The sequence below is a fragment of the Lolium perenne genome, chromosome 4, assembly GCF_019359855.2.
Source record: "Lolium perenne isolate Kyuss_39 chromosome 4, Kyuss_2.0, whole genome shotgun sequence".
In the NCBI taxonomy this organism is placed as follows: domain Eukaryota; kingdom Viridiplantae; phylum Streptophyta; class Magnoliopsida; order Poales; family Poaceae; genus Lolium; species Lolium perenne.
The window spans coordinates 307,524,871-307,549,933 of NC_067247.2; the positions used below are offsets into that span (position 1 = coordinate 307,524,871).

A 25,063-nucleotide genomic window follows, 5' to 3' on the forward strand; every position below is an offset into this window, starting at 1 on the left:
GGAACAGAGACTCCTGTCCCCCAGATCTTGGCTTCGCGATGGCGGCGGCTCTGGAAGGTTTTTGCGGGTTTCGTCGAACGTCCTAGGGTTTTCGCGACGGAGGCTTTAAATAGGCGGAAGGGCAGCCTCGGAGGGGGCCTGGGGCCACCACACCATAGGGCGGCGCGGCCAGGGCCTGGGCCGCGCCAGCCCCATGTGTGGGCCCCCTGTGGCCCCTCTCTGGCGGCTCTCGAGTGTTCTGGAAGCTCCCGGGGATTCTAAGATGCTGGGCGTTGATTTCGTCCAATTCCGAGAATATTTCCTTACTAGGATTTCTGAAACCAAAAACAGCAGAAAACAGGAACTGGCACTGCGGCATCTCGTCAATAGGTTAGTTCCAGAAAATGCATAAATATGACATAAAGTATGCATAAAACATGTAGATATCATCAATAATGTGGCATGGAACATAAGAAATTATCGATACGTCGGAGACGTATCAATGGTTTGATGCGAAAATTAAAAAACCTATGGAACATATTAGTATGAACGCTTTGAACACCATTGTTGCTAATGATATGGAAAATTCTAAGCTTGGGGAAGCTGGTTTTGATGAGCATGATATTTTTAGTCCCCCAAGCATTGATGAGAAAATTTTCTTTGATGATACTTTGCCTCCTATTTATGATGATTATAATGATAGTAGTCTTTTGGTGCCACCTACTATGGAGGATAAATTTGATTACAATATGCCTCCTATATTTGATGATAGCTACTTTGTTGAATTTTCTCCCACTACAATTAATAAGAATGACTATGCTTATGTTGGGAGTAGTAATAATTTTATGCATGAAGCTCATGATAAGAATGTTTCATTTGATAGTTATATTGTTGAGTTTGTTCATGATGCTACTGAATATTATTATGAGAGAGGAAAATATGGTTGTAGAATTTGCATGATATTAAAACACCTCTCTACATGCTGAAAGTTTTGAAGTTACACTTGTTTTGTCTTCCTATGCTTGCCACTTTATTCTACATGAATTTATTTGTGTACAAGATTCCTTTTCATAGGAAGTGGGTTAGACTTAAAAGTGTTTCTTATTTGCTTTTTGATGCTCTCTTTTGCTTCAACTCTTATTTCTCGCGAGTGCATCATTGAAACTGCTGAGCCCATCTTAATGGCTATAAAGAAAGCACTTCTTGGAAGATAACCCATGTGTTTATTTTACTACAGCAATTTTGTTTTATATTTGAGTCTTGGAAGTTGTTACTACTGTAGCAACCTCTCCTTATCTTTATTTTACTGCATTGTTGTGCCAAGTGAAGTCTCTAATAGAAGGTTGATACTAGATTTGGATTTCTGCAGAGAAACAGATTTCTTGCTGTCACGAATTTGGGAAGTGTTCTCTGTAGGTAACTCAGAAAAATCTGCCAATTTACGTGAGTGATCCTCAGATATGTACGCAACTTTCATTAGTTTTGAGTTTTCTCATCTGAGCAAGTTTAGTTCCCCAGAAAAATTCGTCTTTACGGACTGTTCTGTTTTGACAGATTCTGCCTTTTATTTCGCATTGCCTCTTTTGCTGTGTTGGATGGATTCCTTTGTTCCATTAACTTCCAGTAGCTTTGTGCAATGTCTAGAAGTGTTAAGAATGATTGTGTCACCTCTGAACATGTGAATTTTTGATTATGCACTAACCCTCTAATGAGTTTGTTTCGAGTTTGGTGTGGAGGAAGTTTTCAAGGGTCAAGAGAAGAGGATGATATATGATTAAGAAGAGTGAAAAGTCTAAGCTTGGGGATGCCCCCGTGGTTCATCCCTGCATATTTCAAGAAGACTCAAGCGTCTAAGCTTGGGGATGCCCAAGGCATCCCCTTCTTCATCAACAATTTATCAGGTTTCTTCTATTGAAACTATATTTTTATTCGGTCACATCTTATGTACTTTACTTGGAGCGTATGTGTGTTTTTATTTTCGTTTTTGTTATTTTCATTCTCTGAATAAATGCTTGTGTGGGAGAGAGACACGCTCCGCTTGTTCATATGAACACATGTGTTCTTAGCTTTTAATGTTCATGGCGAAGGTTGAAACTGCTTCGTTCATTGTTATTTGGTCGGTTCAGGAAATGTTGCATGTGGTAGTGGTATAATGAAACAATTGCATAATCTTGTAGATCATTGAGGTTTGATAACCTGATTCTTTCCAAACGTTTTGAGGTATTTAGATGGTAAGACTTGCTGGATAAATAAGTTATAATTAGTAGTGGATTATTGTCTTTAAGCTTGTGTCGTACTACAAACTCTACTTAAATAGTTGAAGGTGTAGTTGGACTTGATAGCTTTCCATGTCTAAGAGTTCATCGTAATAACTAAGTTGTGCTGAAGGTCGAGGGAGCTAGCGGGGTACTTGTGCCGCCGTGAACGGCCCTCCTTGGAGTGAATTTTAATCATGCTCTTAATGTTGAACCTGCTAGTTGTTTGCAATAAGCTTGTGAGTTCTTTTTGACTAATGTTAAGCTACGGTATTTGGCACTTCCACCATCCAAATTTGCTAGCCTCTTCGGTACTGTGCATTGCCTTTTGCTCACATTGAGAATTGTGCATACTTCGCCAGTACATCCAAACCCGTGGGAGGACTTTCTCTTGTTCTCCTACACATAAGCCCATACATCTCCTCAAAATAGCCACCATACCTACCTACCACAGCATTTCCATAGCTGTTCCGAGATATATTGCCATGCAACTTCCATTTTACATTACATTACATGTTGTCATTTATCATTTATATATTGCTTTGCTTGATTCTATACAGCTGATGTGAGGTTTACCCATGTTACGCTAGATCATTGCACATCCTGCTACACTGGCAGAGGCATACAGTTTTATACATCATGTTTTATTCATTATGAGTTATTTGTACCAAAAAGTGTGTTGTCATATTAGGATGTTGCCCCTAAAAGTGAAAAGAGCCATGGAGGCCATCAAAAAGAGAAAAAGAAAGAAAAAAAATAGAAAAGAAAAAGAAAAAGAAAAAAAAGGGAATAAAGAAAAAGGGGGCAGCATTACTATCTTTTATCCACACTTGTGCTCATGTTTTAGCACCTGCAGTATTCATAGTCATCATTTGTGCTCATGTTTAGCACCTATACTCCATATGAGAGAGTTTTCATGTTTTACTAGTATAACTATGTGGGGAATTTACACTATAGAACTTGGGTTGTATATTCCAATGATGAGCTTCCTCAAAAGTGCTCTAGGTCTTCGTGAGCAACCAAGTTGGATGCACCCCCACTAGTTCCATTGGAGAGCTTTCATACACATATAGCTCTATGTGCATCCGTTGCATGGCGATCACTACTCCTTGCATAGCTTCGATCATAAGACTTCCTCTTGTCTAATGATCACTTATAGCTTTGTAAGACTTTCTTCCATTTGGCCTTCCAAACCCCCATTAACGTTCTTTATGCCATAACATCCTGGTGCTAATACCAAATGCTTGCGCTCACCGGTTGAGTAGACTTCGAAACAGTTGATTCATGACGTTCATGTTTATGTTTACTTGACTGGATCCTTCTTATGTTGTGAAAATTTACTTGATGCTTGGAATGAAGGATAGAACTTCTACGCTGAATACTTAACACATCTTTAATGAACTTTGTACGGTTTCATGTCTTTAAAGCAATAGTTCATGAAAACTTCTAGCTTGTTTAACTCTTGCATTATCATCTCTTATATCAATATAGACATTTGCTTCGAGTGATTTGATCTCAGTTCATATGCTTTACATCATTATTGGATCAAGATTATGTTGGTAGCATGTCACTTCAGAAATTATCTTTGTTATCATTTACCTACTCGGGGACGAGTAGGAACTAAGCTTGGGGATGCTGATACGTCTCCAACGTATCTATAATTTCTTATGTTCCATGCTTGTTTTATGACAATACTTACATGTTTCGTTCACACTTTATATCGTTTTGATGCATTTTTTGGAACTAACCTATTGACGAGATGCCGCAGTGCCAGTTCCTGTTTTCTGCTGTTTTTGGTTTCAGAAATCCTAGTAAGGAAATATTCTCGGAATTGGACGAAATCAACGCCCAGCATCTTATAATTCCACGAAGCTTCAAGAACACCCAAGAGGGACCAGAGGAGAGCCACAGGGCCACCACACATGTGGCCGGCGCGGCCCAAGGGGGGCGCCCCCTATTGTGTGGCGCCCCCGTAACCCTTCCCACTCCGCCTCTTCGCCTATAAGAAGCCCCCTGACCTAAATCTTCGAAACGAATAAGCCACGGGACGAGAAAAGGTCTGCAGCCGCCGCCATCGCGAAGCCAAGATTCGGGGGACAGAACTCTCTGTTCCGGCACGCTGCCGGGACGGGAAGTGCCCCCGGAAGGCATCTCCATCGACACCACCGCCATCTTCATCACCGCTGCTGTCTCCCATGAGGAGGGAGTAGTTCTCCATCGAGGCTAAGGGCTGTACCGGTAGCTATGTGGTTAATCTCTCTCCCATGTACTTCAATACAATGATCTCATGAGCTGCCTGATACGTCTCAAACGTATCTATAATTTCTTATGTTCCATGCTACTTTTATGATGATACTCACATGTTTTATACACATTATATGTCATTATTATGCATTTTCCGGCACTAACCTATTAACGAGATGCCGAAGAGCCGATTCTGTTTTCTGCTGTTTTTGGTTTCAGAAATCCTAGTAAGGAAATATTCTCGGAATTGGACGAAATCAACGCCCAGGGTCCTATTTTTGCACGAAGCTTCCAGAAGACCGAGGGGGAAAGGAAGTGGGGCCACGAGGTGGCGACACACCAGGGCGGCGCGGCCCAGGCCCTGGCCGCGCCGGCCTGTGGTGTGGGCCCCTCGTGACGCCCTTTGACCTACCCTTCCGCCTACAAATAGCCTCCGTCGCGAAACCCCCAGTACCGAGAGCCACGATACGAGAAAACATACTGAGACGCCGCCGCCGCCAATCCCATCTCGGGGGATTCAGGAGATCGCCTCCGGCACCCTGCCGGAGAGGGGAATCATCTCCCGGAGGACTCTACACCGCCATGGTCGCCTCCGGATTGATGTGTGAGTAGTTCACCCCTGGACTATGGGTCCATAGCAGTAGCTAGATGGTTGTCTTCTCCCCATTGTGCTATCATTGTCTGATCTTGTGAGCTGCCTATCATGATCAAGATCATCTATCTGTAATGCTACATGTGTGTTTGTTGGGATCCGATGAATAGAGAATACTATGTTATGTTGATTATCAATCTATTACCTATGTGTTGTTTATGATCTTGCATGCTCTCCGTTGCTAGTAGAGGCTCTGGCCAAGTCATTGCTTGTAACTCCAAGAGGGAGTATTTATGCTCGATAGTGGGTTCATGCCTCCATTAAATCTGGGACAGTGACAGAAAGTTCTAAGGTTGTGGATGTGCTGTTGCCACTAGGGATAAAATATTGATGCTATGTTCGAGGATATAGTTATTGATTACATTACGCACCATACTTAATGCAATTGTCTGTTGCTTGCAACTTAATACCGGAAGGGGTTCGGATGATAACCTGAAAGTGGACTTTTTAGGCATAGATGCATCTTTGGATAGCGGTCTATGTACTTTGTCGTAATGCCCAATTAAATCTCACAATACTCATCATGTCATGTATGTGCATTGTCATGCCCTCTCTATTTGTCAATTGCCCAACTGTAATTTGTTTACCCAATATGCTATTTCTTATGGGAGAGACACCTCTAGTGAACTGTGGACCCCGGTCCATTCTTTTACATCGAATACAATCTACTGCAATATTGTTTTACTGTTCTCTGCAAACAATCATCATCCACACTATATATCTAATCCTTTGTTACAGCAAGCCGGTGAGATTGACAACCTCACTGTTTCGTTGGGGCAAAGTACTTTGGTTGTGTTGTGCAGGTTTCACGTTGGCGCCGGAATCCCTGGTGTTGCACCGCACTACATCTCGCCGCCATCAACCTTCAACGTGCTTCTTGGCTCCTACTGGTTCGATAAACCTTGGTTTCTTACTGAGGGAAAACCTGCTGCTATACGACATCATACCTTCCTCTTGGGGTTCCCAACGAACGTGTGAGTTACACGCCATCAAGCAGTTTTTCTGGCGCCGTTGCCGGGGAGATCAAGACACGCTGCAAGGGGAGTCTTCACAATCCAACCTCTTTACTTTGTTTTTGTCTTGCTTTATTTTATTTACTACTTTGTTTGCTGCATTATATCAAAATACAAAAAAATTAGTTGCTAGTTTTACTCTGTTTACTGTCTTGCACTCTATATTAAAAACACAAAAAAAATTAGTTACTTGCACTTACTTTACTTATTTCATCATGTTTCCTTTTAATTTTACCGTTAAAGACATGCCGGTAGGGTGCGGGTCTATAATTGGGAGAAATAATATAGAAGAATTTTTCAACCATGTTAGTACCATTGATGATTTTGAAGATAGACACTTGGTAGACCTTGCTCCTACTTATGAAATTGCCGCTGCTGCTTTAGTTCGTATGATGGAAACTAAATTTGTTAATCTCAATCCTATAATCCAACACATGTTTCTTACACTCGGTGATATGGAAGAAGGGGAAAAGAAAGATTTTGTTTTAGAAACCCTTCTTAGAGAATTTGGTGGTATAGCAAGAGAGGCTAGAAAGGTCTTTGCTAAATATAATATGCTTGGTTCTTATACCAATTTTGTTAGTCTCCTTGAAAAATGGATATGGATAGAATAAGGTATACTAATAATATTAATGATGGTGGGGAGATCAAAACACCAATACCATGTAAGCTCCTAGCAATGCATGAAGCACTAGAAAATAACTATGCTTGGCTTGTTCCTGAAAATTTGTTCAATGAGAGTAGTAAGCCCAAGACTAATGAAAAGGGAGACCCTAAAACTTATGTATCCAATATACTATGCATGGTTGAGAAAACTCCGCATCCCGCTGTAGATGCACCATCCTTTGATAATACTTGATACACACTTTCTGCGCCTAGCTGAAAGGCGTTAAAGAAAAGCGCTTATGGGAGACAACCCATGTTTTTACTACAGTAATTTTGCTTTATATTTGAGTCTTGGAAGTTGTTTACTACTGTAGCAACCTCTCCTTATCTTAGTTTTATTGCATTGTTGTGCCAAGTAAAGTCTCTAATAAAAGTATGATACTAGATTTGGATTACTGCGCAGAAACAGTTTTCTTTGATGTCACGAATTTGGGTCTAATTCTCTGTAGGTAACTCAGAAAATTATGCTAATTTACGTGAGTGGTCCTCAGATATGTACGCAACTTTCATTATTTTTAAGTTTTTTCATCTGAGCAAGTCTGGTGCCTGTTAAAAATTCGTCTTTACGAACTGTTCTGTTTTGACAGATTCTGCCTTTTATTTTGCATTGCCTGTTTTGCTATGTTAGATGGATTTCTTTGTTCCATTGACTTTCAGTAGCTTTGTGCAATGTCCAGAAGTATAAAGAATGATTGTGTCACCTCTGAATATGTGAATTTTAGTTGTGCACTAACCCTCTAATGAGTTGCTTTGAGTTTGGTGTGGAGGAAGTTTTCAAGGATCAAGAGAGGAGGATGATACAACATGATCAAGGAGAGTGAAAGCTCTAAGCTTGGGGATGCCCCAGTGGTTCACCCCTGCATATATCAAGAAGACTCAAGCGTCTAAGCTTGGGGATGCCCAAGGCATCCCCTTATTCATCGACAACACTATCAGGTTCCTCTAGTGAAACTATATTTTTATTCCGTCACATCTTATGTACTTTGCTTGGAGCGTCTGTTTGTTTTTGTTTTTGTTTTGTTTGAATAAAGTTGGATCCTAGCATTCATTGTATGGGAGAGAGACACGCTCCGCTGTTGCATATGGACAAATATGTCCTTAGCTTTACTCATAGTATTCATGGCGAAAGTTTCTTCTTCGTTAAATTGTTATATGGTTGGAATTGGAAAATGATATATGTGGTAATTGGTATAACATCTTGAATAATGTGATACTTGGCAATTGTTGTGCTCATGTTTAAGCTCTTGCATCATATACTTTGCACCTATTAATGAAGAAATACATAGAGCATGCTAAAATCTGATTTGCATGTTTGGTCTCTCTAAGGTCTAGATAATTTCTAGTATTGAGTTTGAACAACAAGGAAGACAGTATAGAGTCTTATAATGTTTACAATATGTATTTTATGTGAGTTTTGCTGCACCGCTTCATCCTTGTATTTGTTTCAAATAACCTTGCTAGCCCAAACCTTGTATCGAGAGGGAATACTTCTCATGCATCCAAAATCCTTGAGCCAACCACTATGCCATTTGTGTCCACCATACCTACCTACCACATGGTATTTCTCCGCCATTCCAAAGTAAATTGCTTGAGTGCTACCTTTAAAATTTCTATTCTTTATCTTTACAATATATAGCTCATGGGACAAATAGCTTAAAAACTATTGTGGTATTGAATATGTACTTATGCACTTTATCTCTTATTAAGTTGCTTGTTGTGTGATAACCATGTTCCTGGGGACGCCATCAACTATTTCTTTGTTGAATATCATGTGAGTTGCTATGCATGTTCGTCTTGTCTGAAGTAAGAGTGATTTATCATGATCAAATGGTTTGAGTATGCATATTGTTAGAGAAGAACATTGGGCCGCTAACTAAAGCCATGATCCATGGTGGAAGTTTCAGTTTGGACAACAAACCTCAATCTCTTATGAGAATATTATCTGTTGTTGAATGCTTATGCATTAAAGAGGAGTCCATTATCTGTTGTCTATGTTGTCCCGGTATGGATGTCTAAGTTGAGAATAACCAAAAGCGAGAAATCCAATGCGAGCTTTCTCCTTAGACCTTTGTACAGGCGGCATAGAGGTACCCCTTTGTGACACTTGGTTGAAACATGTGCTATGCTATGATAATCCATGTAAATCCAAGCTAATTAGGACAAGGTGCGGGCACTATTAGTATACTATGCATGAGGCTTGCAACTTGTAAGATATAATTTACATAACTCATATGCTTTATTACTACCGTTGACAAAATTGTTTCTTGTTTTCAAAATAAAAGCTCTAGCACAAATATAGCAATCGATGCTTTCCTTTTTGAAGGACCATTCTTTTACTTTTATGTTGAGTCAGTTCACCTATTTCTCTCTACCTCAAGAAGCAAACACTTGTGTGAACTGTGCATTGATTCCTACATACTTGCATATTGCACTTGTTATATTACTCTATGTTGACAATATCCATGAGATATACATGTTACAAGTTGAAAGCAACTGCTGAAACTTAATCTTCCTTTGTGTTGTTTCAATGCTTTCTACTTTGAATTATTGCTTTATGAGTTAACTCTTATGCAAGACTTATTGATGCTTGTCTTTAAGTACTATTCATGAAAAGTCTTTGCTTTATGATTCAGTTGTTTACTCATGTCATTTACCATTGTTTTGATCGCTGCATTCATTACATGTGCTTACAATAGTATGATCAAGATTATGTTGGTAGCATTGTCGCTTAAGAAATTATCTTTGTTATCGTTTACCTACTCGGGACGAGTAGGAACTAAGCTTGGGGATGCTTGATACGTCTCAAACGTATCTATAATTTCTTATGTTCCATGCTACTTTTATGATGATACTCACATGTTTTATACACATTATATGTAATTATTATGCATTTTCCGGCACTAACCTATTAACGAGATGCCGAAGAGCCAGTTGCTGTTTTCTGCTGTTTTTGGTTTCAGAAATCCTAGTAAGGAAATATTCTCGGAATTGGACGAAATCAACGCCCAGGGTCCTATTTTTGCACGATGCTTCCAGAATACCGAGGGGGAAAGGAAGTGGGGCCACGAGGTGGCGACACACCAGGGCAGCGCGGCCCAGGCCCTGGCCGCGCCGGCCTGTGGTGTGGGCCCCTCGTGACGCCCTTTGACCTACCCTTCCGCCTACAAATAGCCTCCATCGCGAAACCCCCAGTACCGAGAGCCACGATACGAGAAAACATACTGAGACGCCGCCGCCGCCAATCCCATCTCGGGGGATTCAGGAGATCGCCTACGGCACCCTGCCGGAGAGGGGAATCATCTCCCGGAGGACTCTACACCGCCATGGTCGCCTCCGGATTGATGTGTGAGTAGTTCACCCCTGGACTATGGGTCCATAGCAGTAGCTAGATGGTTGTATTCTCCCCATTGTGCTATCATTGTCTGATCTTGTGAGCTGCCTATCATGATCAAGATCATCTATCTGTAATGCTACATGTGTGTTTGTTGGGATCCGATGAATAGAGAATACTATGTTATGTTGATTATCAATCTATTACCTATGTGTTGTTTATGATCTTGCATGCTCTCCGTTGCTAGTAGAGGCTCTGGCCAAGTCATTGCTTGTAACTCCAAGAGGGAGTATTTATGCTCGATAGTGGGTTCATGCCTCCATTAAATGCAGGGATGTGATGAAAGTTCTAAGGTTGTGGATGTGCTGTTGCCACTAGGGATAAAACATTGATGCTATGTTCGAGGATATAGTTATTGATTACATTACCCACCATACTTAATGCAATTGTCTGTTGCTTGCAACTTAATACCGGAAGGGGTTCGGATGATAACCTGAAAGTGGACTTTTTAGGCATAGATGCATGCTGGATAGCGGTCTATGTACTTTGTCGCAATGCCCAATTAAATCTCACAATACTCATCATGTCATGTATGTGCATTGTCATGCCCTCTCTATTTGTCAATTGCCCAACTGTAATTTGTTTACCCAATATGCTATTTCTTATGGGAGAGACACCTCTAGTGAACTGTGGACCCCGGTCCATTCTTTTACATCGAATACAATCTACTGCAATATTGTTTTACTGTTCTCTGCAAACAATCATCATCCACACTATACATCTAATCCTTTGTTCTGACAAGCCGGTGAGATTGACAACCTCACTGTTTCGTTGGGGCAAAGTACTTTGGTTGTGTTGTGCAGGTTCCACGTTGGCGCCGGAATCCCTGGTGTTGCGCCGCACTACATCTCGCCGCCATCAACCTTCAACGTGCTTCTTGGCTCCTACTGGTTCGATAAACCTTGGTTTCTTACTGAGGGAAAACCTGCTGCTATACGACATCATACCTTCCTCTTGGGGTTCCCAACGAACGTGTGAGTTACACGCCATCACTGCCTTACATGATTGAGATTCATATGATGAGCTTTGTATCACTATCAATCTATGTGCTACTCTAGTAATGTTATTAAAGTACTCTATTCCTCCTCCATGGTGTAACGGTGACAGTGTGTGCATCATGTAGTACTTGGCATAGGTTATGATTGTGATCTCTTGTAGATTATGGAGTTAATTATTACTATGATAGTATTGATGCGATCTATTCCCCCTTTCACAGTCTGAAGGTGACAGTGTGCATGCTATGTTAGTACTCGGTATAATTGCGTTGGTCTATCATGCACTCTAAGGTTATTTAAATATGAACATCGAATGTTGTGGAGCTTGTTAACTCCGGCATTGAGGTGCTCTTGTAGCCCTACACAATTAATGGTGTTTGTCATCCAACAAGAGAGTGTAGAGTGGTTTAATTATGTGATCAATGTTGAGAGTGTCCACTAGTGAAAGTATGATCTCTAGGCCTTGTTTCCAAACATCGAAACTCCGTTTATTTACTGTTTTGTTGCATGTTTACTCGCTGCCATATTTTATTCAGATTGCTATTACCACTCATATACATCCATACTACTTGTATTTCGCTATCTCTTCGCCGAACTAGTGCACCTATACATCTGACAAGTGTATTAGGTGTGTTGGGGACACAAGAGACTTCTTGTATCGTGATTGCAGGGTTGCTTGAGAGGGATATCTTTGACCTCTTCCTCCCTGAGTTCGATAAACCTTGGGTGATCCACTTAAGGGAAACTTGCTGCTGTTCTACAAACCTCTGCTCTTGGAGGCCCAACACTGTCTACAGGAATAGAAGCGTGCGTAGACATCAATGTGCGTTGGCGGTAGTCCGCTTTCACCGGATATCAGGGAAACACGTGCGCCAACGGTATTTAGCACTGGCGCACGCCTAGTTTGGCGCACCGGTGGTAACCCTTCTCCTAGTAGTGTGGGGCAGGCTAGCCGCACCTCCACCTTCTTCCTCCCTAGTTGTCCCGCTTTGCCTTGCCAAGAGCCCTAGTCGCCCCTTGCCCCCTATATATAGTGGCCAGGTGGAGGAAAAAATATGGCCAATAAATTAGAGAATTATCTCTCTCTCTAGTTTTCTTCTCCGTGCAGTTCCCCGAAGAACTGCACATGGAGGGAGACAACCACACCCAGTACGCAGGAGCGCTGCTAGGATCCGGATCCAGAAGATCTACTTTTGCAACTTCGCTAGATCAGAGCCGGGAGCGTCGTTGACTACCGTACGTGTGCGAAACTACGAGGTTCTTCCACTTGCGGTGCTTGACATCGTGGGAAAGGACTTCTACTCGACCCCAGGGTCTGTGACAAGTACGACTACATCAACCGTATTCTAGCAGGACGTTAACCGTTTTCAGTCTACGAGGGTACGTCACCGAAACCATCTAGCATTACTCTTAGACAGATCATGGCATTCATAGTACCCTAGTTAATTTTTTGTTTGTTTTCTGGTACGAACCCCTACACAAGTCGGGTGCATGCAGCTCCTAAATATTGCCCTCTCTTTCATCCCTTTGCCTTGAATTGTCCATGATACCTACACACATGTTAAAGATAAGAAAAAGTAATAAAATCCTAATAAAACTAATACTTATGCAAAAGCTCATATGAAAATGAATGTGAACTGGTAATCATGCATAATACGCATAGTTGTATCAAGATAGAGCATGAGATGATCGACAATTTGAATATTTTGCATGCTTAAATATGCGTTATAATTGCACTCATCGATTCCCACATCATTTTTAGCAATATATCATGCATCATACTACCTATGATACTTTCCACTATGATAATACTTAAACTCATGCACAAGCAACATCAATCACATCCTAGGATGAAATTACTATTGCTTTGTCCGCAACTCAACATCAAAATCATTATCGTCACACTTGGCTTTGGATCAAGAATAACTTGAAGGTACAATTAAGCTAAGGTAACAAGAAGCAATAAAATCTTTACCAAATATCTACACCATGGTTTGATACTCTTACTTTTTGAAACTAGCTAAATTCGATATGTGCTATGAAAACCATTAATCGACCCCCTCACTCTCTGCCGCAACACCATCGCGTCGCCACAACTAGTGTCGTTCCTCGCCATTCTCGGAGCCGCCCGCTTCGGCTGCTTCTTGCCAGAGGCCAAACCTCTTGCCGGTGTTATCGTACGCACTTGCCCCGCCGAGGAGCTCAGGTCATGTTGTCCTTCCCATCGCCACATCAGTTCATGATGTCACTGGGGAGGTTGCCTCTTGCAGCTGTCTTGGAGGAACCATGCTGGACATGTCAACTTCGCAAGCCATAATCTCGGACCCGCCTGCCATCATGAAGTTCATTGCATCTCTTTTGTCGTCCTCTTCAAGCTGCCCATCCGATCCGAGGAGAGACACCTGCTTCCCAGAAATAACAACCAGGAAGCATGGATACGGTAGTTTTGCGGCGTAGGGAAGTTGCCTCTTGCAGCTATCTTGGAGGAACCATGCTGGACATGTCAACTTCGCAAGCCATAATCTCGGACCCGCCTGCCATCATGAAGTTCATTGCCTCTCTTTTGTCGTCCTCTTCAAGCTGCCCATCCAATCCGAGGAGAGACACCTGCTTCCCAGAAATAACAACCAGGAAGCATGGATACGGTAGTTTTGCGGCGTATCGGTATCAGACACTGCTTGGTATGTATGGGATACATATTGCCCAACTTTCCAATTAAAAATAAAGAAAAAAGTAGCATAGGCATGGGATACCCTAGCGATACGCGTAGGATATCAAATAGGGGGTGATAACATGTATAAGGTGTTGGAGATATGCCCAAGAGGCAATAATAAAATGGTTATTATAATATATCTTTGAGTTTATGATAATGTTTACATACCATGCTATAATTGTATTAACCGAAACATTGATACATGTGTGTTATGTGAACAATGAGGAGTCCCTAGTAAGCCTCTTGTATAACTAGCTTGTTGATTAATAGATGATCATAGTTTCATGATCATGAACATTGGATGTTATTAATAACAAGGTTATGTCATTAATAAGGTTATGTCATTATGTGAATGATGTAATGGACACACCCAATTAAGCGTAGCATAAGATCACATCATTAAGTTCAGTTTGCTATAAGCTTTCGATACATAGTTACCTAGTCCTTCGACCATGAGATCATGTAAATCACTTATACCGGAAGGGTACTTTGATTACATCAAACGCCACTGCGTAAATGGGTGGTTATAAAGGTGGGATTAAGTATTCGGAAAGTATGAGTTGAGGCATATGGATCAAGAGTGGGATATTGTCCATCCCGATGACGGATAGATATACTCTGGGCCCTCTCGGTGGAATGTCGTCTGATTAGCTTGCAAGCATCTGAATAGTTCATAAGAGATGATATACCACAGTACGAGTAAAGAATACTTGTCGGAGACGAGGATGAACAAGGTATGGAGATACCGACGATCAAACCTCGGACAAGTAAAATATCGTGAGACAAAGGGAATCGGTATCGTATGTAAATGGTTCAATCGATCACTAAGTCATCGTTGAATATGTGGGAGCCATTATGGATCTCCAGATCCCGCTATTGGTTATTGGTCGGAGAGAAGTCTCAACCATGTCTGCATAGTTCACGAACCGTAGGGTGACACACTTAAGGTTTGATGTCGTTTAAGTAGATATGGAATATGGAATGGATTTCGAAGTTTTGTTCGAAGTCTCGGATGGGATCCAGGACATCACGAGGAGTTTCGGAATGGTCCGGAGAATAAGATTCATATATAGGAAGTCACTTTCCAAGTTTGGAAATGATCCGGTGAATTTATGGAAGGTGGTTACTAGAATTATCCGGAATAAATCACTATGGAAGGAGGAGTCCCAGAGGGACTCCACCAACCCTAACCAGCCAACCAAGTGGGAGGGTGGAGTCCATGGTGGACTCCACCTCCTTGGCCGGCCAAGCAAAGGGGAAGGGGAGAGTCCCTGTCCCTCTAGGTTTCGTCCATAAGGCAGTTTTTGAATTGGGGTCTTATTCGAAGACTTTGGGCAAACCCTTGGGGATCCACCTATATAATAACGAGGAGAGGGAGGGGGAAGCCCATGACTTGGCCGCACCACCTAGGGCTCCCATGGCCGGCGCCCTACCCCCCTCTCTCTCCCAAACCCTAGCCGCCCCTCCTCCACATACAACTCCCGCAGCGCATAGGCGAAGCCCTGCCGGAGTTCTCCACCACCACCGCCACCACGCCGTCGTGCTGTCGGGATTCCGAGAAGGATCTACTACTTCCGCTGCCCGCTGGAACGGGGAGGAGGACGTCGTCTTCATCGACACCGTACGTGTGACCGAGTACGGAGGTGCTGCCCGATTGTGGCACCGTCAAGATCTTCTACGCGCTTTTGAAAGCGGCAAGTGATCATCTTCTGCAACAACGAGATCTAATCTCGTAGGCTTTGGAAATCTTGAAGGATTAGTCTCGTGATCCCCTCGTTGCTACCGTCTTCTAGATTAGATCTTGGCTTGTGTTTTGTTCTTGCGGTAGGAATTTTTTTGTTTTCTATGCTACGAATCCCATCATAAGCGTGACAGATTCTACTCTTCGACGACCTTGAAATGAAGTTATTGCGGTTGAGGAATAATAGGATCAACTTTTCGGTGCATTCCATGTTTCTATCACCTTATGTAGGATAATATTAGTTGTTTTTATTTGTGACCTATTATTAGTCCTGTGAAAATAATTATTGAATATATACTCAGTCCGTCCTATAAACGTTGTCTGAAATTTGTCAAAATTTAAATGTATCCAAATGCTATTTGGTCTCTATATATATATTTAAAGTTTAACAAATCTCATCTCATATAACTTTCGTGGGAGGGACGGACTGTATACTAACCTATTTCCGTAGCTGCGTTTTGAAAAATAGATGTATTATGATAATCATGCATCGCGTTTTTTCGATAAAGGATGCTTTATTACTTTAGGAAGCAATTACATCCAGCCTCTGCATAACCAGGATGCACATAGCCGTTTTGTTGTCTCAAGTCAAAAAAGATATATAAAGAAAACTAGGCAAGATACATATCGGAACGATGAATCATATGACGCCTAAGGTGTAGGTGGGGCTTCTATCCGTAGACTATGCTGCCACCCATGTAGCGAAAAAGTATCCCTCGCCGTATCCTCCAATCGTGTACAGACCTCCGTAAATAGGTCTCGGTTCTCCACTCGCTGAAGAGGTAACCACGAACGGAGAATACCTGTGCATTTGTAGATGACCTGCAACAAAGAGCAATTTTTGTCATTAAAGATCTTATCATTTCTATATAGCCAAAGCGCCCAGATAACTGCTAGCGCCCCCACCCTAATAAGCAACTTAAACCTTGAATCGATACCATGAAGCCAATTGCCAAAGACATTGGCGACACTAGTCGGAGGATACAGGGTAGACGCTACTTGGATGACTGACCATATAGATCTCGCAAACTGGCACTGGAAGAATAAATGTTTGATGGTTTCATCATGATGACAAAAAACACACCGTGTACTTCTGTGCCAATTCCGCTTAACAAGATTGTCTTTGGTGAGAATAACCCCGCGACGAAGATACCATCCAAAAAAATTAATTTTTAATGGTATCTTCATCTTCCAAATCTTCTTATTGTTATCAACTGGTAAATCAGAAAGAAGGATCACATTGTATAAGGATTTTACAGAAAAATTACCATCTACATGAAGATTCCATCAAATTCGTCTGGTTCCGGCGATAAATGAATATCTACGAGCCGGTGAATTAGGGTATTCCATGCCACAAGTCTTTGTCCAAGTAAAACCCGTCTGAACGTCACATTCGGAGGTGAGGTAGCCATTACAGTGGCAATGGTATCACCTTGGCGATGAGCAATCCTATACAAAGCGGGATACTGTTCACTTAAGGGTGCATTATCTAGCCAAGCATCTTCCCAGAACCGTATCTGTGCTCCATTCTTGATCGAGAAAGTCCCATGGCGAAAAAAGACATTTTTTGTCGCCATAAGACCAGCCCAGAAGTGTGAATCCCCAGGTTTCCAAACCACTTGGGATAATGTCTTTGAGCCTATATACTTTCTTCGAAGAATAGTTTACCAAATCCCATCCTCGGTAAGTAGCTTAAAACAGCCATTTACCCAGTAGAAGTGAATTCTTGACCTCCAGGTCATGCACTCCAAGCCCTCCTTGATCTTTGGGACTACAAACTATACTCCATTTAATCATTCGATATTTCTTTTTCTCACTGTCCCCTTGCCAAAAGAATCTGGATCGATAATAATCGAGTTTATGCAGAATTCCTTTCGGTAGAATGAAGAATGATAACATATACAGTATCATATTTGTTAGTACCGAATTAATGAGTACCAATCTTCCTACCAGGGACAACAATTTACCTTTCCAACTACTGAGGCGTTTTTGCAATCTTTCTTCCACTAATTTCCATTCCGCGATTGTATGTCTCCGATAATGAATTGGAATACCCAAATAATGAATAGGAAATTGGCCTTGCCCACAACCAAACAACTCCACACACAGAGCCGTATCATTTTGGGCATCACCGAAACAGAACAAATCGCTTTTATGGAAACTGATTTTCAATCCCGACAACTGCTCAAAAGCCGCCAAAATTAATTTCAGATTTTGAGCTTTTTCAAGATCATGATCCATAAACAGAATTGTATCGTCGGCATATTGAAGGATAGATAAACCACCATCAACCATATGTGGAATCACCCCTTCAATCTGGCCATCAGATTTGGCCCGCTCTATGAGTATAGCCAACATATCCGCTACACTGTTAAACAACATCGTTGATAACGGATCCCCTTGGCGTAACCCTTTTCGTGCTTGGAAATAGTGGCCGGTGTCATCATTAACCCGGATTGCTACACTACCTCCATACACAAAATCATTTATTAGAGCACGCCACTCTGGAGAAAATCCTTTCATCTTGAGCGTCTGCTGTAGGAAAGACCACTTGACTTTATCATACGCCTTTTCAAAATCTAGTTTCAAAATAACCCCATTTAATTTCTTAGAGTGCATCTCATGTACCATCTCATGCAAAACCGCCACTCCATCAAGCATGTTCCTTCCTTGCATAAAGGATGTCTGTGATGGCTGAACAACATGATCCGCAACCCTATTAAGTCTAATGGTGATCACTTTCGTGAAAATCTTGAAACTTACATTTAAGAGGCAAATATGTCTATATTGTTGAATCCTTTCTGCCTCATTAACTTTCGGTAACAAGATTACTTCACCAAAATTTAGACGAAATAATTCTAGTTGTCCAATGTATAAGGCACTGAACAAATCTAGAAGGTCTGATTTAATCGTATCCCAGAAAGTTTGATAAAACTCTGCTGGAAAACCATCTGGACCCGGTGCTTTGTTGCATTCTATTTGGAAAATTGCCTTCTGAACCTCTTCGTCAGTATAAGGTGCGGTTAGTAGGCCATTTTCTTCTATAGAAACTTGGGGTATATCGTCCGTTAAGTCCTCGTTAAGAGAGAAAGTACTGTTCTCCAGAGGACCAAACAGATCTTTATAATAACTAGTAATTGTGCACGTGCAATGCACGTGTAATCTTAGGAAATCAATCAAAGTAGCAGATGCAGCCCATTCTCACAACAACTACCAAACAACAAAATTCAGTCTTATACATACAAACCTGAAGGCAAAATTCACGGATTGGTTCTTGCTATTTGAAGTATCATCTGTTTAGTTGGAAATAAACAGCAACAGATTACAAATGTGCAATGAACTTGAGAAAGAGAATATCACAAACATACGCTTTTAAGCAACAATCTCCTATCGGCAAAACTACACTTCTGTATTCTAATAATTGTAGTGTAATCTGTGGAGAATTGAGTAATTGCTACAAAGTGAGAAAAAAGCTAAACCACCAAGGCAAGTATCAGCCCCGTTCTCAAGCTGTATAGACCTATACATATAATCAAATGTATATGGGAAGATCCTATTTCAAAACCTGGCAACATAGCGGTGCTGCAAAACACAAACATGCTTATATCAGAATATGATAAATGAGCGATATCAAATGATATGTTCAATAGATGCAGTAGGAACATTGAATACTAATAATAATTGACCGGACTGAAGGAAGAACAAACCTGTTTCATCCCTCCAAGACATCCCTGTACACAATATTCTTCGTGCTTTTTCCAGTGGGATCTATGTCATTATTTGGCTTGGCCAAAATCCGAGTGGTCTGCCTTGACACACCCCTCGACAGTGCAACATAAAGCTGGCCATGCGAGAATACAGGTTCAGGGAGGTAAATACCAACAGTTGGAATGGTTTGCCCTTGGGCTTTGTTGATGGTCATAGCAAAACTCAACCGTATGGGGAACTGTTTCCTCTTGAATTTGAACGGAAGTGAAATGTCATCCGAAGGCGACAAAGGGATCCTCGGTATAAACACTCTATCTCCAGCATGTTGTCCACCAACAATCTCTGCATCAATTGCATTATCTTGAAATGCTCTAATCATCAATCTTGTTCCATTGCACAACCCGTTGTGAGGATCGAGATTTCGGAGAAGAATGACAGGACAATTGACTTTGAGTTTCAGAAGATGCGGGGGCAGGCCATTTGGAGTTATGGAGTTTAGATAGTCAATTGGGTAGTTATTGCATGCATCATCTTCGACAGAGTCAAAGCTATAATATACCTTTTCTTTTCCAGGAAACCTTTCAATCATATTTGTATTTAGATTGTCCACATGTTCATTCTTGGTTGAAAGAATGGCACGTGAGCTCATGTAGGATCCAGATGCGGCGTTTTCATGAAGCGATGGGAAGACATCTTCAATAAGCTTGTTCACTGGTTCTTCTGTAGAAGTGTAAGGAATAACAATGTCATCCGAAAGACGCACATAATCGCCACCGATCGTCTCTTCTGTTCCATTTCCAATTCTCAAGAGGTAACTGGAGAACCACGGGTCAGTTTGTGCCCTCATATTACGCGTGAAACGTATCTTTCTAATCTTCTCCCATAAATGAGACCTCCGTAGTGTGGCGTCAGTGATCTGCGCTCTTGTCCCACGCGTCACCACTGGAAGGACCTGCCTAAAATCTCCTCCAAACACCACAACCTTCCCACCAAAAGGCAAATCACATCCCATGATGTCTTGTAGGGACCTATCAAGTGTCTCAACTGTTTGACGCTTTGTCATGGCAACTTCGTCCCAGATTATCAAAGATGCCTTGCGGAGCAGATCTGCGGTACCACTTTGCTTGGTGAAATTGCACATGCTGCTATCTGTGAGTTTAATTGGAATTTTGAACCTTGAGTGGGCGGTGCGTCCACCAGGCATGATGGATGCCGCTATACCAGATGTCGCTGTTGCAATAGCTATTTGTCCTAGTGAACGAACCTTAGCAAGAAGTGCTTTGTACAAATATGTCTTTCCCGTGCCACCTGGACCATCAACAAAGAATACCTGGCTCCTTTTGTCAACGACGTGAGAGAGTATTTCATCAAAACCAGCGCGCTGCTCAGTGTTAAGAGATGTAAACAAATTTATATCTTTTTTGTCCGGAATGATCGACATCTCCTCTTGAACCTCTCTCGAGTAACCACTTGAACACCCATCATCTACCGGATCCAAATCTGGGAGGCCATAACTGCCAATATCCTTCCCCATCGAATGCACCAGATCCCTAATGTCTCTAAGGACCATCTGCTCTACTGCGGCCTTGTTGGGATGGTTCCGAAGGTAGTCCTCAGACATTGACTCGAGGTGCTTCTCCCACAATGATCGGATGTTTGTCGCCTCACAAAACACCAGAATAGTTGCAAATAGCCTTCTTAGAGCACGTGGCATTTGGAAAGTAGCAGACTCAGTCAAGCAGTCATCAAGTGACTTGTCGGTCTCTATCAGACCTCTTTTCTCACACGCTTCTCTGAAAGACGCGCACAACTTTCCATGCACAGTCTTCAAATTTTCATATGATGTTGCACCTCGAACATGATTCATAAGTATTCTTAGGAAGTACCTTTCACCTTCAGCAGGATTTGCATACACAATTCTCCCAATCTGCCCCCGGCCCTTTAGTTTTCTTATCTGCCATATCTTCTTACCCTTAATCCAACGATAAAATTCTGGGAACTCTTTGTACAAGAAGTTCCTCGCATAAGGGTCCACCTTGTTCATCTTGAAATATTGAGTGAGCATGGTGTTGGAAGAAGAATCCCGACTGATAACATCCTCTAGATTATCACCCTCATTGAATGTGACAGACTGCATATTTTCCAAATGAAGTTGAAGTTGGAGGACCGAGGGAGAGACACCGTACATTGGAAAAGCGCAAATCCTGTGGATAGACTCCGGTGGCCCCACGAACCTAGCATCTCTATACTGTTTAATCTCATTGATTACTCCACCATCTGTATCTGCTGCTGGATCAACTGAGAATGAAGCACGATCATGTCCTTTATAGATGTATTTGAATAAGTATTTCACTGCCTTGATGCTAGAGCAAGCTTCAACATTGATGTGACAATTATACAGCATAAGGAGACCAGGGTTGTATGGGACAACCCACCTATTATCCAGCTCAGCTCCTCTGACCTTCACACGGTGACCATCATGCCTCCTCCTATAGATAGGATATGAGTCCTTTCCTTGCTCCGTAGCATCACAGAACTGCCGAGGATAGCGAAATCGACATTCACCATCTATCATGCAAGGACAATTTTTCTTGAGAGCACCACATGGTCCGTGGAGCATATGCTTCACCACCAAAGCATGCAATACAGGGTACCTGTCCTTGTCAGGAATTTCTGCAGATATCACCTTGTCGTACCCATCTGGATTTGTTAGCTTGCTATCCGATCGCATGATCAAAAGCATGTGCTCATGTGGCAGCCCCCTCTTCTGAAACTCAGTAACATGGACATATGCAGCAACCTCACCAAAGTATTGTTTCTTGATTAAGAGATCTTTCATACTTCGCAACTTTGCCCTGTATATTCTTGCCACAAGGTCTGGACGGTCTTGTGGCGTCTGCCCGGGTTCAAGTCTGGATGTAATCTCCTCCCAGTGTGGGTTGCAAGTCATCGTGATGAAGTAATCCGGCTTCCCAAACCGCTGGACTATCGCCATCGCATCAAGGAATCTTCGTTGCATGTCTCGATCACCTCCCGGAAAAGTCCGTGGTAGCACGATTCTCTTTCCAACCTCAGAACCACGTGTCTCGCCAGCATCAATAACATCAACAACACCCTTAAGAAAAAAAATCAATCAAAACTTCACGCTCAGTATATTCATGTGTGATATAACCTAGAAATCTTAATTATTGGAGAATATTGTGGTACCTGGTATAGTTCTGCACGAATGCGCTTTTGATTTTTAGGCTTGGAGAAGAAATCAAGTCTCATTGTCTCCATCTTGATGTACATGTCAACAGCCCATTGCTGGAATCCCCGTGCACCGAACAATATAATATTAAAGAGTCCTTTCCTGACTTGTAGCTTGAAGCAGTAATACTCCCTGGCACTGACAAATTTTCGTTTACCTCCAGTTGCATCATCATCCTGATCCTCTTCATCATCTGCAAGATGGATCAAAAAATGATTAATCGTTGATCTCCACTAACAATGAATAAAATATGAAACATGAAATGTGAAACACGTTTGTCAGCACGGGGATAATTACATGCTACCTCATCTGTGTTTTCTTCTACCTCATCTGTGTTTTCTTCTACCTCATCCGTGTTTTCTTCCAGCTGTACATTTGAACTCTGATGTACACCTTGCAAGTGTTCATGCTCGTTGTCATTCTGGTTCTCACAATGAACGACCTTAGGTGTGTCATCCTGGTTCTTTGATTTTGCAACTTTAGGTGGTTTCTCATATGGCATCCAACGGTTCCATCCCGTCTCCCCTCTCGGGAAGAATAATGTATACGCCAAAGGATCATAGCAACCATAGTAAGCTCTAATAAATATAGGACGGTCCCCTTTGCCATACACCACAACTTGCCTATCAAAGGTATTTTGTGGGTCACTCCCCTCAACCCACATCGCGGCCACCTGGGAAGCTGTGGGCGCATTGTACCTTCGTTGGTCCAGCCTTATATCTGTATTTAGTGATATCCTATATTCGTCTAGGTTCGGAACAGATCCAATGCTCTTGAAGGTTTGCACATACGGGTTATCCTCCAGTATCTTCAAAATCGCCCTTACGATATTGATATCAAGATCTGGAGACCGCTTAACTCTATGTTCCAAGGTTTCATCCGTGTCATAGAAGTAGAGCTGGAGATGTCTAGGTCCTTGACCGCCAGGCACCAGATCGTCCATCTTATAATACAATGCCCCTTGTGCACGAAATGTATACACCCCAGTTTTTGACGCAGTGCTGACCGTCTTATCCAGGGTGACTCCAAGGCTAGTGAAGGAGAAGTGGCTGTTGAAATATCTTATGTGCTTTCTGAAATATTTTGCATCCTCATCAACCTGACTTGTAAACAACCGTCGCAACTCTTGAGGAACTTCAGGGGTAGCTATCTTCACCTTCCCTTTTCTGCAACAGAAAGCAGGACCCTCATATTGGATCCTCATTGCTCCACAATGTTCGCAGTCTTTTACTGGCTTCAAAGCATGATGCTTCCTTGGTAGATTGTGGTACACGTAGTCATAAGGATCATCATTCTGGTTAGTCGTGGAAACACCATTTGTCACTCGGTAGGAATCAAACACATCGCCTGCCAAGACAAAATAAGTAGGAATAAAATAGGCGCCAAAAGGCATATTGGACTGCAATAATGGTATTCAGTGATTTGTATTAGTTACCTGTACCATTAAAGCACATGCACTCATCATCATCATCATCATGCATTGTTGTTTTCTCTTGTAATGTGTCTAAGTTCTCTGCAGGCAAGTTGTGTTGAATTGTCTCAATAATGCTTGATACACCTCACATTTGTACATAGACAGTGTGATTATTTAATTTACCTTCCAATGTAGCACCTTGTTCAAATGGCTCTAAAATGCCTGCAGGATCGGACTCATCATCGCTGTTTGTGTCAACTCGGTCTGTAGCAAATTGCATAAATATTAGTTAAATATCAGATCTGTGAACTGCACAATTAGATTGCATGCATACACTATATTCATGTGGCCAGCAGTACCTGTTGGGTTAGTTTTACATGGTTGTGCTTGCATGTAAGGCGTGCAATGTGAGGTGATCAAGGGCGAAGAATTTTCCCGGACTAATTTCTTATACTCCCTTTTTTTGCGCAAGCATATTTCCTTCTCACCATCTGTCATTGATGAGTACCGATCCCTTTCACGTTGTCGTTTCTGATCAGAAGAATCACGCTGTCGTTTCTTGCTGCAATATTCACTTTTTTCAGCGAAGCTCTTTTGTCCATGTCCTCCTGCAGATGTGGATCCATTTTGCAGATCTTGTCCAGATTTCACATGAGAGATGAAAGTCAAATTACTGTGTAGCCAATCACTATGATCTCCGTCAAGCATTCTTGAGTCGCTGCATTGCGTGGCAGTATCCCTGCTACCTGAAGTAGAAAATAGGATGATACAGATGAAATGAAGCTCGCATGAAACATTTACGCATATTTTGCAAAATTTTCTGAATAGAGGTTTATGTACCATTTGCAAGTGACATGGTTACGTTGCTCAATGGGGTAATTTGCATCGGAGATACTTCTGCATGATTAAGAGCAGTCCGAGTTGCAACATTCTTTCGATGGCGAGCTAACCGCTGCCTCTGTATATAGTCAGCTTTTTTGTCGGCAGACAATTTAGCGTACCAACTTTTAGCACTTTGATTTTTTTGACCTCCTTGTGTGTT

General features: G+C 41.9%; 1 protein-coding gene across 1 annotated transcript; it reads right to left on the bottom strand.

The window, feature by feature from the left end:
• Positions 1 to 19,361: 19,361 nt before the first annotated feature.
• Positions 19,362 to 24,980, bottom strand: LOC127347787 (uncharacterized). Its single transcript, XM_071818210.1, has 7 exons — positions 24,862 to 24,980; positions 24,381 to 24,767; positions 24,205 to 24,285; positions 24,043 to 24,120; positions 22,905 to 23,954; positions 22,565 to 22,800; positions 19,362 to 22,472 (listed from the first exon to the last, which is right to left on the bottom strand). The coding sequence occupies exons 1-7, from the start codon at positions 24,905 to 24,907 to the stop codon at positions 19,362 to 19,364; spliced, it is 4,989 nt and encodes a 1,662-aa protein (XP_071674311.1). The 5' UTR covers positions 24,908 to 24,980.
• Between the last annotated feature and the right edge of the window lie 83 nt (positions 24,981 to 25,063).

Excerpts from the sequence above, each read along its gene's own strand:
- LOC127347787 (XM_071818210.1), bottom strand. The coding sequence starts at position 24,907 with ATGCAAATTACCCCATTGAGCAACGTAACCATGTCACTTGCAAATG. Across the intron at positions 24,768-24,861 it reads AACCATGTCACTTGCAAATG|GTAGCAGGGATACTGCCACG; the intron begins GTACATAAACCT and ends TTTCTACTTCAG. Across the intron at positions 22,801-22,904 it reads AAACACAGATGAGGTAGCAT|ATGATGAAGAGGATCAGGAT; the intron begins GTAATTATCCCC and ends TCCATCTTGCAG.